Source organism: Tupaia chinensis, unplaced genomic scaffold, assembly GCF_000334495.1.
Source record: "Tupaia chinensis unplaced genomic scaffold, TupChi_1.0 Scaffold000093_1, whole genome shotgun sequence".
Lineage (NCBI taxonomy): Eukaryota > Metazoa > Chordata > Mammalia > Scandentia > Tupaiidae > Tupaia > Tupaia belangeri.
The window spans coordinates 11,538,680-11,551,766 of NW_006159555.1; the positions used below are offsets into that span (position 1 = coordinate 11,538,680).

The 13,087-nt window shown below is 48.5% G+C and overlaps 1 protein-coding gene across 1 annotated transcript in view; it reads left to right on the top strand.

The window, feature by feature from the left end:
- Window positions 1–6,961, top strand: part of DNAJB5 (DnaJ heat shock protein family (Hsp40) member B5) — an 8,501-nt gene extending 1,540 nt beyond the window's left edge. Inside the window, exons 2-4 of the mRNA XM_006143212.3 lie at window positions 1,119–1,363; window positions 4,474–5,075; window positions 5,217–6,961. Coding sequence (XP_006143274.1) covers window positions 1,119–1,363; window positions 4,474–5,075; window positions 5,217–5,450 — 1,081 coding nt within the window. The 3' untranslated portion in view covers window positions 5,451–6,961. The remainder of the gene's footprint in view (window positions 1–1,118; window positions 1,364–4,473; window positions 5,076–5,216) is intronic.
- Window positions 6,962–13,087: the final 6,126 nt, after the last annotated feature.

Genomic DNA, 13,087 nt, shown 5'->3' on the forward strand with positions numbered 1-13,087 from the left:
GCAAAATCTCAGAAGGACAGGGAATGGCTTCTGGCCATTCCCGCAGATAGTTTTAGCTGCAGGAAAGTCCCCTTCCCTTCATGTCTGCCACGGGCACATTGGTGGAGTGGATCAGAGTGGAATATTAGAGCCTGTGTTTCTCCCTCATATAATGAGTGCCCCTGCACCCAGCTTAGAATGAACATTTGGAGGGGTGAGGGAGAACTGGGCTAACCAAACCACAGGGGCAGGGAGAGGAACTCACAGGGAAGGTATTAAGGAAATGGTGGTTTGGGCCCAGCTGCCTCCTAACACCTAGGGTTGCAAAAGGCCCTTTCCATGGGATGCTCTTGTTCACTAATGCTGGCACTTAGCAAGGCTTCACACATGGTTTTGTGTGTAGACACTAGGAAATGAGTAAAGGGAGCTGTTGCCCTGGTTGGGGGAAGGACAGTGACACCCCCGGCTAATGAGGAGGTTAGAAACAGCAGTTTCCAAAGGCCATGAGTCACCCTCTGCTCTGAGTCACATGTGAGGCTTAGGCTGGCCTGGAGACTAGAGGGTGGCTAGGGAAGCCTAGGGTCCCTAATTCAGAGAGGACTCCAGACACCCACACCCTGACTCAGCCTGGCTAGCCAGGACAGCTGGCTAAAAGCTCAGGCCTGTTCCCAGGCCTGGGTCACTGTCCCAGCTGCACTCGAGCCTGGGCACCATGCCTGAGGTGTGGCGTAGGAGACCGTGACGCCCAGGTGACCTCACCCAGTACACTGACCTTCTCCAGCTCTTGTCTGTGGGTCTGACAGTCCATGGTGCCACCTCATCCAGCAGGACCTCTCAGGGGTCCTCAGTCTGCTCCAAAGACCTGGGCCTCAGTCTAGCCCAAGTAGCAGGCCCTAACCTTCAGCCTCCTGCTGGCAAAACCCTGTTGCTGAGGAGGGAATTACAGAATTCTAGAATGCCAGAGCTGGAAGAGATCATCTAGTCTAAACCTTTCATTTCACAGATGGGGAGACAGAGGCCCACAGAATGACCTGCTGAAGGTCACACAGTGAGTCATTTAGGAATTGCAGGATCACCAGGAGTAGGGCTGGAGCAGAAGAGAACAGTGGCATCAAGAATTGGCCTTGGGTTTCTTTCAGAAACAAGGAGACCAGCGCTGGTCCAGTGGCTGTGATGGGAAAAGATTATTACAAGATTCTTGGGATCCCATCGGGGGCCAATGAGGATGAGATCAAGAAAGCCTATCGGAAGATGGCCTTGAAGTACCATCCAGACAAGAACAAAGAACCCAATGCAGAGGAGAAGTTTAAGGAGATTGCAGAGGCCTATGATGTGCTGAGTGACCCTAAGAAACGGGGCCTATATGACCAGTACGGGGAGGAAGGTAAGAGGGCAGCACTCCAGCCCAGCCCTGGGGCCCCTGCACTGGCCCAGGGTCTTAGGTCAGCCAGGTCTTGTAGCAGGAAACTGGAGGTTGAAGAGGGAGTGTGGGAGGGAGGTGTTGCTAGCACTGATACCCAGAAGAGAGAGGAGGACCTGCCTCCCATTATCCAGCCTCAGCTTACCATAGTTCTCCCCGCCTCTCTCTCCTCAAGTTCAGACCTTAGAGAGGTCTAAAATGAGAGCCAGAAGCCTTCCCCCTCCCTTCTTCCCTTCACAGCCTTATTAGTCCTGCCTGAAGTCTCTGCTGCTTCATTGGCTGGTGAGGAAGGTTGGGGAGAAGGAGTGCATGGATCTCTGAGGACAGAGCATTTACATTCATCAGCATAAAATCTGGCCCTTAAGCAGCCTGGAAATTAAGCACCAGGTCTCTGAGCAGAAATGGGTGTCCCCTTCCCTCCCTCTCACTGCCCACTTGAGGCTTTGCCTCCCAGAGGAAGTGGCAGGAATCCAAGGGTGGAAGGGGAATTGCTGCTGGCATCCTACCCCTCCCTGAGGGAGCTGGTGGCCACGCACAGGGCGGGTGGCAGGAAAGGCCCAAATAAAGCCTCTGAGAGGGTGGCCCCTCCCAACACATCCCACGGGCATGATGTAGCTGCTAATTCTGGGCCTGCCCCTCAGGGCTGCCTGCCACCCGCCAGCCACAAGCACCTGTCGGGCTATATTAAGAGATACTGTCACAGCTGCAGACTCCTTCCTGGGAGGAACCATCCTTCCTCCCCAGTAGCATCCACCTTTCTTTCATTTTCCTCTTCTTGTCACCCTCTGCACCTATCCTCAAAAGGAAATGGGTCAGTTCATGCTGAGCCTGATACAAAGCAGGAGCTCCAAAGATTTCCTTTTCTTCCCTCCTCCCTGCTTTGCGTTCCAAGCCCCTCTACCCCTGTCCTCTGTGCTCCTCGGCCCTCTCAACCCTATCTTCTTATTCTCCATATTGCTAGTTCCTTCTATTTTTCCTGCTCACGTCCTAGACTTGCCAGATTCACCAGGCACCTGCTAATCCCCAGTATTCTCCCAGCTAAGAAATGTTTCTCTCTGGATAGAGAAATGAGAAGGGTAGGGATGAGGGTGAGGAGGAAAGCTGTGCAGACACCTGCCACCCTGTGACCTAGTGTGGAATTGCACCCACTTGGCCTCACCCTTGTTTAGGAAGGTGGGAACTGGGAGAGCTACACCTAACAGTCACTCCTCTGGCATGATCAAGCCTAAGGGCAACACTCAGTCCCTAAGCCCAGACACTGGGTTCTGATGCAGATCCCTATCCCAGGAGGGCCCCTGAGACTACAGCTTGGCCTTTGGGGGATCTCCAGGGCCTGAGGAGGGAGAAGCAGCTTTGGAAATACTGATTATATTTTTGTCCACCCTGCCCCCTCCACCAACAGCCAGCCAGAGCAGTTGTGCACACAGACTCTGTGTGTAGCTCTGGCTGGGGACAAGTTGTTCCCAAATTGAAAAGGGGTTGGTAGTGGTAGAGCAGGAACCCCTACAGAGAGAATTACCCCCTCCTGTCATTCTGAGTCCAACCTCCCTCCCTCTCTCACTGAACTCTGCCAAGCTTTTTGAATTTACTTGATAATCAGCCCTTTAATAGGAGGAGAAAACAGACCCTAAGTCTTGGGGGAAGGGTGAGGAAGCAGCTGCCACAAGTCCCGGAACTGCCTGCCACTTGGCCTTTCTAATGAAACCCAAATCTGTCCTTGTGGTTCCAGGAAATAAGAGACTAATTTAGGCTCAGGAGTCCATGGCCAATTGAAATTCTAGAAAAAGGTCTCAAAGAGAAGGATCTCTTCCCCTAGCCTGGGCCCACCTTTGAGTGTCCATACTCTGGATCAATTCTCAGTGTCAACACCCTCCCACTATCCCCCTCACCACCACCACCACTACCACCCCATAAAGGCTGCCTCCAGGAATCTGAGCTACTTAGGACCTGACTCCAGAGATAGCAGGTGGACTCACTACCTGCATTTCACCAGCCCATTTATGCATTTTGGTTGCTCAGTATTAAGTGTGGTGTGTAACTCAAGGGAGCTCCATTCCCCTTGTAGTCTATGTTTGCACAATGTGTGAATGACACTCCCTAGAACTGGGCAACACTGTGAGCAGAGTTGGGAACAAACCATTGGAAAACTTTTCTTAGGAAAATAGCCCCTCATCTCCAAATTAATGAGTGTTTCCTGCTTTCTTGGAGCCCTCCTGATTTTCCATGTGGGCAATAGTCAGGAAAAGAGAAAACACTGCTAGTTTATTAGATAATGTGAGAAGCAGAATTGAAGTGGGCTACCTTTCGGACTATATTCCCACCTTGTTCGGGATAGGTCACTTACCAGCCCTCTGTGTGGTCAAATCCTGCCTAATGGCCTCTTGCCTTGTGTGCCTTTGAAGATAAGCAAAAATTTCAGAGCCAGGTATGACTTGTAATGTGACACCAGGCCAGCCACTCAAATCTTTGTGAGACATTTTTGGGCTGTGAGTATATGGAAAAGATTACAGGACTGGAAGCCATATCCTCTAAGTCCTCTAATCCTGGCTCTTCCAACTATTGGCTAACCCAGCCTCTTTGAACCTCAAGAAATACATTATTATTAAATAGATTATGAAGAGTAGAAATTAATCTTGCCAGTGTGTTGGTTTTTCTTTTTCTGCTGGTATTTCTGCAGGAGTTAAAAGTTTGCTTCTTGGGAACCAGCAGTTAGCGTAATGGCTATGTTGCTGGACTCCCACGTAGTCGACCGCGGTTCGCATCCCAGACCCAGTGGCTTAAAACTCACACCGGGCACGTGTGCGTGCATGCCCAAGATCCCGAGAGGAGAATGGAGGAGAAGGGATTGCGGCGTGACCATCTCCCCTGGGGGGTGATTTCTCGCTTTCTGTCTCTATGTCTCTGTCTGTCTGGCGAGCGCACACGCCCTATAGCGAAAACCTCAAAAAAAAAAAAGAAAAGGTTTGCTTCTTTCTCCAGGCCTCATTGAATGGAAGCTGGGGGTGAGGACGGGAAAAGGGGATGGGATGGGGTCAGGACCAGCAGCACCGTCCCTAACTTCTCCTCCCCTCTAGGCCTGAAGACCGGCGGTGGGACATCAGGTGGCTCCACTGGCTCCTTTCACTACACCTTTCATGGGGACCCCCATGCCACCTTTGCTTCCTTCTTTGGTGGCTCCAATCCCTTCGATATCTTCTTTGCCAGCAGCCGCTCCACTCGGCCCTTCAGTGGCTTTGACCCAGATGACATGGATGTGGATGAAGATGAGGATCCATTTGGCGCCTTTGGCCGCTTTGGCTTCAATGGGCTGAGCAGGGGTCCAAGGCGAGCCCCAGAACCACTATATCCTCGGCGCAAAGTACAGGACCCCCCTGTGGTGCATGAGCTGCGGGTGTCCCTGGAGGAGATCTACCATGGCTCCACCAAGCGCATGAAGATCACAAGGCGGCGCCTCAACCCTGATGGGAGAACTGTGCGTACTGAGGACAAGATCCTGCACATTGTCATCAAGCGCGGCTGGAAGGAGGGCACCAAGATCACCTTCCCCAAAGAGGGCGATGCCACGCCTGACAACATCCCTGCTGATATCGTCTTTGTGCTCAAAGACAAGCCCCATGCACACTTCCGCCGAGACGGCACCAACGTGCTCTACAGTGCCCTGATCAGCCTCAAGGAGGTGGGAGTTTGTGTGTGTGTGTGTGTGTTTCGAGGAGCATGGGAGACGTTCCCTTCCTTGCCACTATTCTTTCCCCACTTCAGTCTTTTCCCTCTCCTTCCACTCACTCTATCTCCTCACTCTCTGCCTCGTTTTCCCCAGGCGCTGTGTGGCTGCACCGTGAACATTCCCACCATTGATGGCCGAGTGATCCCTTTGCCCTGCAACGATGTCATCAAGCCGGGCACTGTGAAGAGACTTCGTGGGGAGGGCCTTCCCTTCCCCAAGGTGCCCACTCAGCGGGGAGACCTCATTGTCGAGTTCAAAGTTCGCTTCCCAGACAGATTAACACCACAGACACGACAGATCCTTAAGCAGCACCTACCCTGTTCCTAGGCTCTGCCCCAACTTGTCCAGAGTCTACCACAGCAATACCCCCCCACACTCACCCACCCAACGTGCACCCAGCTTGATGTCCACTGGACACTGGCAACTTTTTCTAAAATGCAAAAAAAGCCACTGGTTTTCAGGAAAATGTTCCTGTCCCTGACCTTTTCAGAGCTGGGCTGCCTTGGGGAGTGGGAGGGATGTGGGGAGAGCTAGCCCAGGCCAGGGGTCAATTTTCCTGTGTCACTAGCTTTGAATCCAGTTTCCACTCCAGTGGCTGGAGAGTGACCTGAGTGCTACTTGAAGATATAGAGATTCCTTGTCCACGCCTGTAAATAGCATGTCCTCCTTCCCCTCTCAGCTTTGCTAATACCTTTCCTCTCCCTTCCCTTTGCTTTCCCACCCCCACCCCAGGTCCACAGTGTCCAGGGTTCTTGCACACATATTCACGCACACCAAGCACTCACCTAGAGCTGTCTGTGCCTCTCCTGGAGAAAGGAGAGAAAAGGAGATAGGAAGGGAAGGTCCACAACCCGTGAACAGGGCCACTGAGCACGAGACACTTTTCATTTGGGGTAGGAGCTGAACCTCATGGCTTCCCTGACAGCTGCCCTGCCTACCCTACTACTCTCAGGAGTATTCAAGGGTGGAGGGAGGGGAAGGGGGACCTGAGGCAGTAAGGCTAAGAGGTGGGGCAGGGCCCTTCTCCCAGCCTTCATCAGGAAGAGAAAGGCTTTGGGGTCAGGTGGCAGCTATTCTCCACCAAGAGATTCAGGGTCACAGGTTTCTCCCCACATCTCTGAACTCAGGGCCTAGCCACTCCCCAACTTCCAAATCCCACTTTTGTGACATGTGAAGCTACTTATTTCTTACCCTTCTTAGCGGCTTCCTGGGGAATTTCTAGCCCTTTTATGCCTGTATGAACCCACCCCACTCCCACAGTTGTATAAAGGTGTAATAGTGAAGGAGCTGGGGGAAGACTGCTTCGGCCAGGTCCTGGGGTGGGGTCTTTAGATTTTCTCACTTTGACAAGCCCCCGAATGTTTTTATAGTAGTTTTTTTGTATTTTTTTGTAATGACAGTATTATGAAAAAATAAAATATTTTAAAAATAATGGCATCTAAGCAGGGGCAATGAACCTAGTATGGGGGCGGGTGTGCAATGCCTCTGTCAGCCTCCCTCCAGGGCCCTGGTCACCTTGAGAAGCCTGAGCAGCTCTCAATCTAAGCCGAAGCTGACCCCTTCATTCTTCTGAGCCCAGACTCCTGGGATTTCCAAAACACGCACCCCAAACACAGCAAACACAGAATATGCCACTCAGCTATTAGAAGAAACAGATCTATTGGGGAAGGAAAACTTTCATAATAAGAAATATACCATTCTCTTCAGATGTGCTAGCATGAGAATTAATAGATTTTCTCTTGTCTAAGTTTTCTCTTTGAGTGAGAGAAACGTCCTTCTCAGGAGGGGATGAAGGAGGAATTTCTGACAGACTGGAAGAGACACATCCCCAAAGACAGAGATTGAGCAGTGGGGAGGGTGACCAGAGGAACCTGGCATCCTTGGCCTTGGGGAAACACAGGCCTCTGGGAGACATTAGACATGGTTGCTGATTCTTGAATCTCAGTTTTTTGGGGATGTCTATCCTGGTTTCTGACCACCTGTTTCCGCTACAATAATTCTGTCCTCAGGGCCTGAGTGTCAGTTGCATGATGGGGCCTTTGTCCCTCTCCTTGAATCAGGGTAGGAAGAAGTCCTATAGTTGCAGGGATACCTGTGTGTGGGCTCTGCCCAGAGCTGACCTTCCTTGTGGGCTAACTTTCCCCCAAGCATAAAGTCCACATCTTCTCCAGGATCAGACCATGACAGTCATGCCCTCCTGAGCTCAGTGTGCCCATTGCCATGAAGTCAGCACTAGCTTCAGGTGGGCCATGGCTCTACCTGGAGGCCAACACGGACTAGGTTTTCACAGCAACCTTCCCGTCTAGGGACAAAAACACCTAAAAGAAGTTCCACGTCCTTTTACCTCACGTACTTTTTGCAAAAGCTTGTTCCTTCTAGTGCAGAAACTGGGGGTCTTGCTCATAAGTATGTATGCTAATCCTCTGGCCTGCATAAGGAGATCCTCAATCATGCATGGCCTACTCCATGATGTTCCACTTTGAGTGCTTTGGGTAAATTCTTGTCCTGACACATGGGGCTGGGAAATTGTCACATCCTGACTAATGCACTCCATATGGAGCTATCAGACCCTAGAACCCAGGCATTCTGAGGCAAGGAGCACATCAATGGGAAAGACCTGAGGCTCTTTGGGTAGTTCCTCTTTTCACTTGGGACTAAATTCTTGTCCTGACACATGGGATTGGGAAATTGTCACATCCTGACTAATGCACTCCATATGGAGCTATCAGACCCTAGAACCCAGGCATTCTGAGGCAAGGAGCACATCAATGGGAAAGACCTGAGGCTGGCTGTGCAACCCTCCCGCACTATGAACCTTATCCTTCTTCGAGGCTGTTTGGGGAATTTCTGGTCTTTTAATGCGTAGGTAACCATAACTGCCCACCCCTTGTAACACACACACACACACACACACACACACACACCACATAGCACTGTGTAAAAGTCAAGATAGTAAAACAGCTGGGGGAAAATATTGGTTTAGCCTGATCTGGGAGGTAGAGGAGTTTTAACTGGGGTTTTTCACTTTAACAAGCCCCTGAATGTGTGTGTGTGTGTGTGTGTGTGTGTGTGTGTGTAATTTTGTAATAGCCATACCATGATACTCATTTGCTCATTTTGTATGACAGCACTTTAAGGTTGCCCATTCCAGACCTTGGGTAAGCAGCACTCTTGATGGGGAAGGAGGGCATTCATTCCTTGATCACTAGAGCCCTTTGTCCACTTAGAGAGCCATTTAACTTCCAGGCATGTCCCAGCTCCCAGTTCTCAGAACATTTTCCAGTCATGGCTTAGGAGCTGAAATCTCCTCAGACTTTACTATCCCTGACCTCTTTGGCACCTGAAGGAACCACTAAGGCTCCAACATCCTTATCCTAAAATAGAAACTCTGAGATGTCCCTCCCTCCTACCATGGTGAGCCCTCCAGGCCTCCTCCTCTCTGTCTTCTAACTCTGGGTGTTGCTCCTCAGGGATGAAATCTGTTGGGCACAACTCCACTCTCATCTCAGGCCATGTCCTGCCATTGTTGGACTTGGAATGACTGGACTATCTCTCTTGTCACCCATACTGATACAACTTGTCCATGATAATGCTGTGAGGAGCTAAAAAGTTGGTCTGCTCTCAGACTGAGGGTGCCCTGTGAACCCATGATCAATATCTCAGGGCCCTCTGTGTTTCCTTGCTCACAACTGAGAGAGCATGGAAAGGACTATCTGAGATGGGCAAAATTTTTGTGATCAGCTTGTCTCCCAAACTGCATAAGCAACCTTGGCTTAGCATCTGTGAAACACAGGTGGATAAGAGAAATATGAAGTAGGAAAGGGGCCATGATTGGGCCTTCATTACCTTAGCAGTTTTATAAAGTTGAGGACCTTAAGAGGTATGTGCTCCCTCTGCCACATCAAAACTATACCATCTAGTCTTCCTGTGCCTGTATAGTGTCCGAATCAAGGAAGGAAAGCTAGGCTGGCCCCATGGTTTAGTGGTTAAGGGAGCCAGATTCCACATTGTGAACCAGAATTAGAATCCTGGCCCAACAGCTTGAAAGACACGCCAGGTACTTAAGCATGCACAGCCACAGTTACAACATGATGGAGAGATGGAGAAGGAGTTTGCAGTGTGATCATACTTTCTCCCTCCCCACACCCCCACTTCTGGTAAGCACATGCGCCCTTTGGCAATGATGTGGGGTGGGAAGTTGGGGGGTGGGGAAGAGGGCAGAGGAAAACTTTCCAAGAGGCATTTAAGCAGTGTTCTGAATTCACCAAAGGTGCCAAATTTCCATTTCCTAAGTGGCTGTAGGTCTTCCAAGGAGGGGGTAATGTATAGCTGTCAGTGAGCCATTCACATCTATATGGCTCCTACTCAAATAGATATGCTCAGCTGCTTGCCCAAACAAACCTTCAGGATATTTTTCAGGGCTTTCTGGTCTAGGTTATTTCTTGAATGTGTCTGAAGTTATTTTTTGTGTCCTCTGAAGAATTATCCCTCCAAAATGGGTAGTTGTGTGAATCCTTTATAGGTTATCTTTGGAGACCTTTCTTAGATTGGGCTACAGACCCTTCCCTTGGTCATTCCCTACCTGGAACTTCGTCAGGCCCTTCACAGGGAAGCCTTATGGGTACCAAATCAAATCTTCCTTAGATCTTTGCTGCTTTGGCCCATAAACACCTAGAGGGCTAAGAGAATCTATGATTGTTCCTTAGCTGAAATGTGTCTGTTGGTTACCTTATGGGTGCATCAGTGCAAGAGACTCTTGGATCCTGTAGGCCAAGAGCCAAAAGTGTCACCTGCAGATATTCAAAGGAGGTGCTTTAGTTAGCTCTGAATATTATTACCTATAGGAAATTCTCTAAGAAAAATGTGTGTTGTTGGAACCCCCCCTTTTTTTAAACCAATTAACCATATATGCGAGAGTGTATTTCTGGACTCTATTCCATTTGGTCTATATGTCTGTCCTTATTCCAGTACTATGGTCGGCCATGTGGGAGTCCAGCATCTTAACCACTACACCATCTGCTGGCCCCATGCTGATATTGTACACTTTAAAAGGGTGAATTCAGTGGTATAGAAATTACATCTCAATTTTTAAAAATAATCAAATAAAAGGGAACCATGTGTAAAATATTGATCTCCTGAGAGACAATGGGCCAGGTGATATGATCCAGACACAAGTGAAGTCTATCTGGTAAACAGGCTCTGAGGGTCTCTGAAGGAAGAGGAGCAAAACAAGTGTTAGGGGTAGACATCAGTTGAATAAGAAAATGGGACTCTGACTAAAAGGCACTGGTGAGGGAAATTAAATAACTGGTCAGAAAGAAAAGCCCAGTCTTCAGGGAATAATTTAGGGGAGAAAGGGTTTTAATATAGCAGAGACCTTGGTAGCAAAGATGAAAAAAAGTCAGGGGTGGGATCAAAGAAGATTAAATGAAGAAAGAGGAAGACTTAAAAGTAAGAGCTCTGAAGGTGGAGGAGATAAAGCTGTAGGTGGCCAAAGGCAGTGGCTTCTAGTGACAGAGAGGTCAGTAATGGGAGTGAAAAGAGTGGTGTGGGTGGAATCCCACTAGGAATCTTGAGGACAACTATAGGGAAGGAGATGATAAAGAAGGCTATGGCAGGGCCGGCAGGTGGCGTGGTGGTTAAGGCACTGGACTTCCACATGGCTGACCATGATTCAAGTCCTGGACCTGGCTGCTTGCTTTCTCTCTCACTGGTCAAACTGAAGAAGAAGGAAAAGAAATATAATTTAAAAGGAAAAAAAAAAGATTTATGGCATGGGAAGATAGTCTCTGTAGAGTCAAGTCAGTTAACAGGAGTCACACAAAAAGGTTATCTGTTGGTTTTTCTTTTTCTTTCTTAATTTTATTTGTCAGAGGGCACATGTGCTTGCTGGACAGAGAGAGAGAAAGTGAGAAAGCACCTCTGGGAGAGAGTGGGGGAGTGAGGATAGTTACACTATGACCCCTTCTCCTTCATTTCTCTCTCTTTTTTGGGTTTTGGCCACATATACACACATACCTGGTCTGTTTTTCAAGTTGCTGAATCCAGGCCTCAAAGTGTGAGGCCATGTGGGATTCATCTTTCTTAACCACCATGCCACCAGCTGGCCCATTATCAATCAGTTTTCTAGAAAATCCAATGAGAGAGTAGAGGCCAGAGAGAGACAGAAAGAGGAACTATTGAAGCCAAAAGGGATTCAGAGGGAGCAGTGTCTTCCCCATTCTCTTCAAACAACAAGACGTCACCTTCTACATTTGTTCTATCTTGACCCTCCCAGCAGGCATCTTGCTACAAGCTGACTGCATCAAGAAGTTTGCCCAGACGGCTGCAAAAGACAGGAGGCTGCAGCCAGGAGAATGAACACAGGAGGCCAAGGAGGCCTGGCAAGAGTCATATTTTCCCACATTGTGATTTCATGATACTTCTTTTATTCCTCAAGCCAGGGCTTTCTTTAACATTCCATTCCCTAAGGGTTTCCCTTCCTATGTCAACTCCAGCTGAGGTGCACAGGAAAGGAGAAGAGATTAATCAATACCTGCTTTTCCAAAGGGCAGGCAGGTCTGGTGTCATGTGAACTCCTTTCTGACAAGCTCTCCAACAGGGAAAACATGAGATTCAATTGCATGTGGTAAAGGTACAGGCAAAAGGATCAAAGAGAAATCTAAGTAAAATAGCCCTTTTGGGAAGGCTTTTGAGAAACTAGCCTGAGCAACCCAAACAAGGTCAAATAGTCAATGACAACAATCTACAGGTTCAACTAGGTAATAATGTTTTATACTTAAAAATGCTTTCTTACAGATTATTTCATATGATCTTCATAACCATGTTGTGAGGGATAAAGGGCAAATGTACCCAAAGATGAATCTGATCTTAAACAATTTGTTCAAAATCAGGACTCAAATGGTTTGCCTTGGGGTTGGCAGGTGGAGTGGTAGTTAAGGATGCTGGACTTCCACATTGCTGACCATGTGTTTGAGTCCCAGACCTGGCGGCTTTCTTTCTTTTTCTCTCTCTCTTTCACTCTGGTCAAATTAAAATAAATAAAATTAAATTAGAATAGTTCTTTTTTAAAAAAATGGTTTGAGGCCAGCAGTTAGCATAATGGCTATGTTGCTGAACTCCCATGTAGTCGATCATGGTTCGAGTCCCAGACCCGATGGCTTAAACGCACCCTGGGTGCGTGTGCATGTGTGCCCAAGATCCCGAGAGGAGAATGGAGGAGAAGGGATTGCAGTGTGGCCATCCTCCCTCAGGGGGGGAGATTCCTCGCTTTCTATCTCTCTGTCTTTCTGTCTCTCTTTCTGGCGAGCGCACGCGCCCTATGGCAAAAACTTCTTAAAAAAAAAAAAAAAAGGTTTGCCGCCAGATATTGGTATCACGACATTTCACACCGCCACCTAGTGCGCAAGACCTACTGGTCAACTCCATCATTCATTCCCACAGTTGTGCAGAGCGGGGAATCTCAGAAGCTTTATAGGATCTGCCTCCTTCATCTGAGTTTCCTACAGAGAGTTTTGTTCACTAAAAGTGATGGGCTCTAAGAGTTGACATCCATAGAGACTGTGGATGTGGGCCCTCATGAAAAGGAGAGATTAAGGCTAACCCTTGTAAATTCTTGGCTGAAAAGGCAAAACCTTAACCCAAAAAATGCCCCCTCTTTTGCTCCTTTTCCTGGCTCTTCATTACTGCTCAAAAACAAGAAAAATTAATGAGGGGCTAGGACCTGATTCTCATTCTCATCTGTCTAAACAAGTTGCCAATGCTCACTGTACATTAATAATATGATTTCTCTACACTGAATTACTCAATTTCTGTGTTCTTTCCCTGAAATTAACTTTTTAAATGCCAGAGGCCATTCACATGTGCACATAAGAGAAAAAAGGAGAGAGTGCACAACCCCTGATGGTATACCACATCAACAGAATGAAGGACAAAAATCATATTATTGCAATAGATGCAGAAAA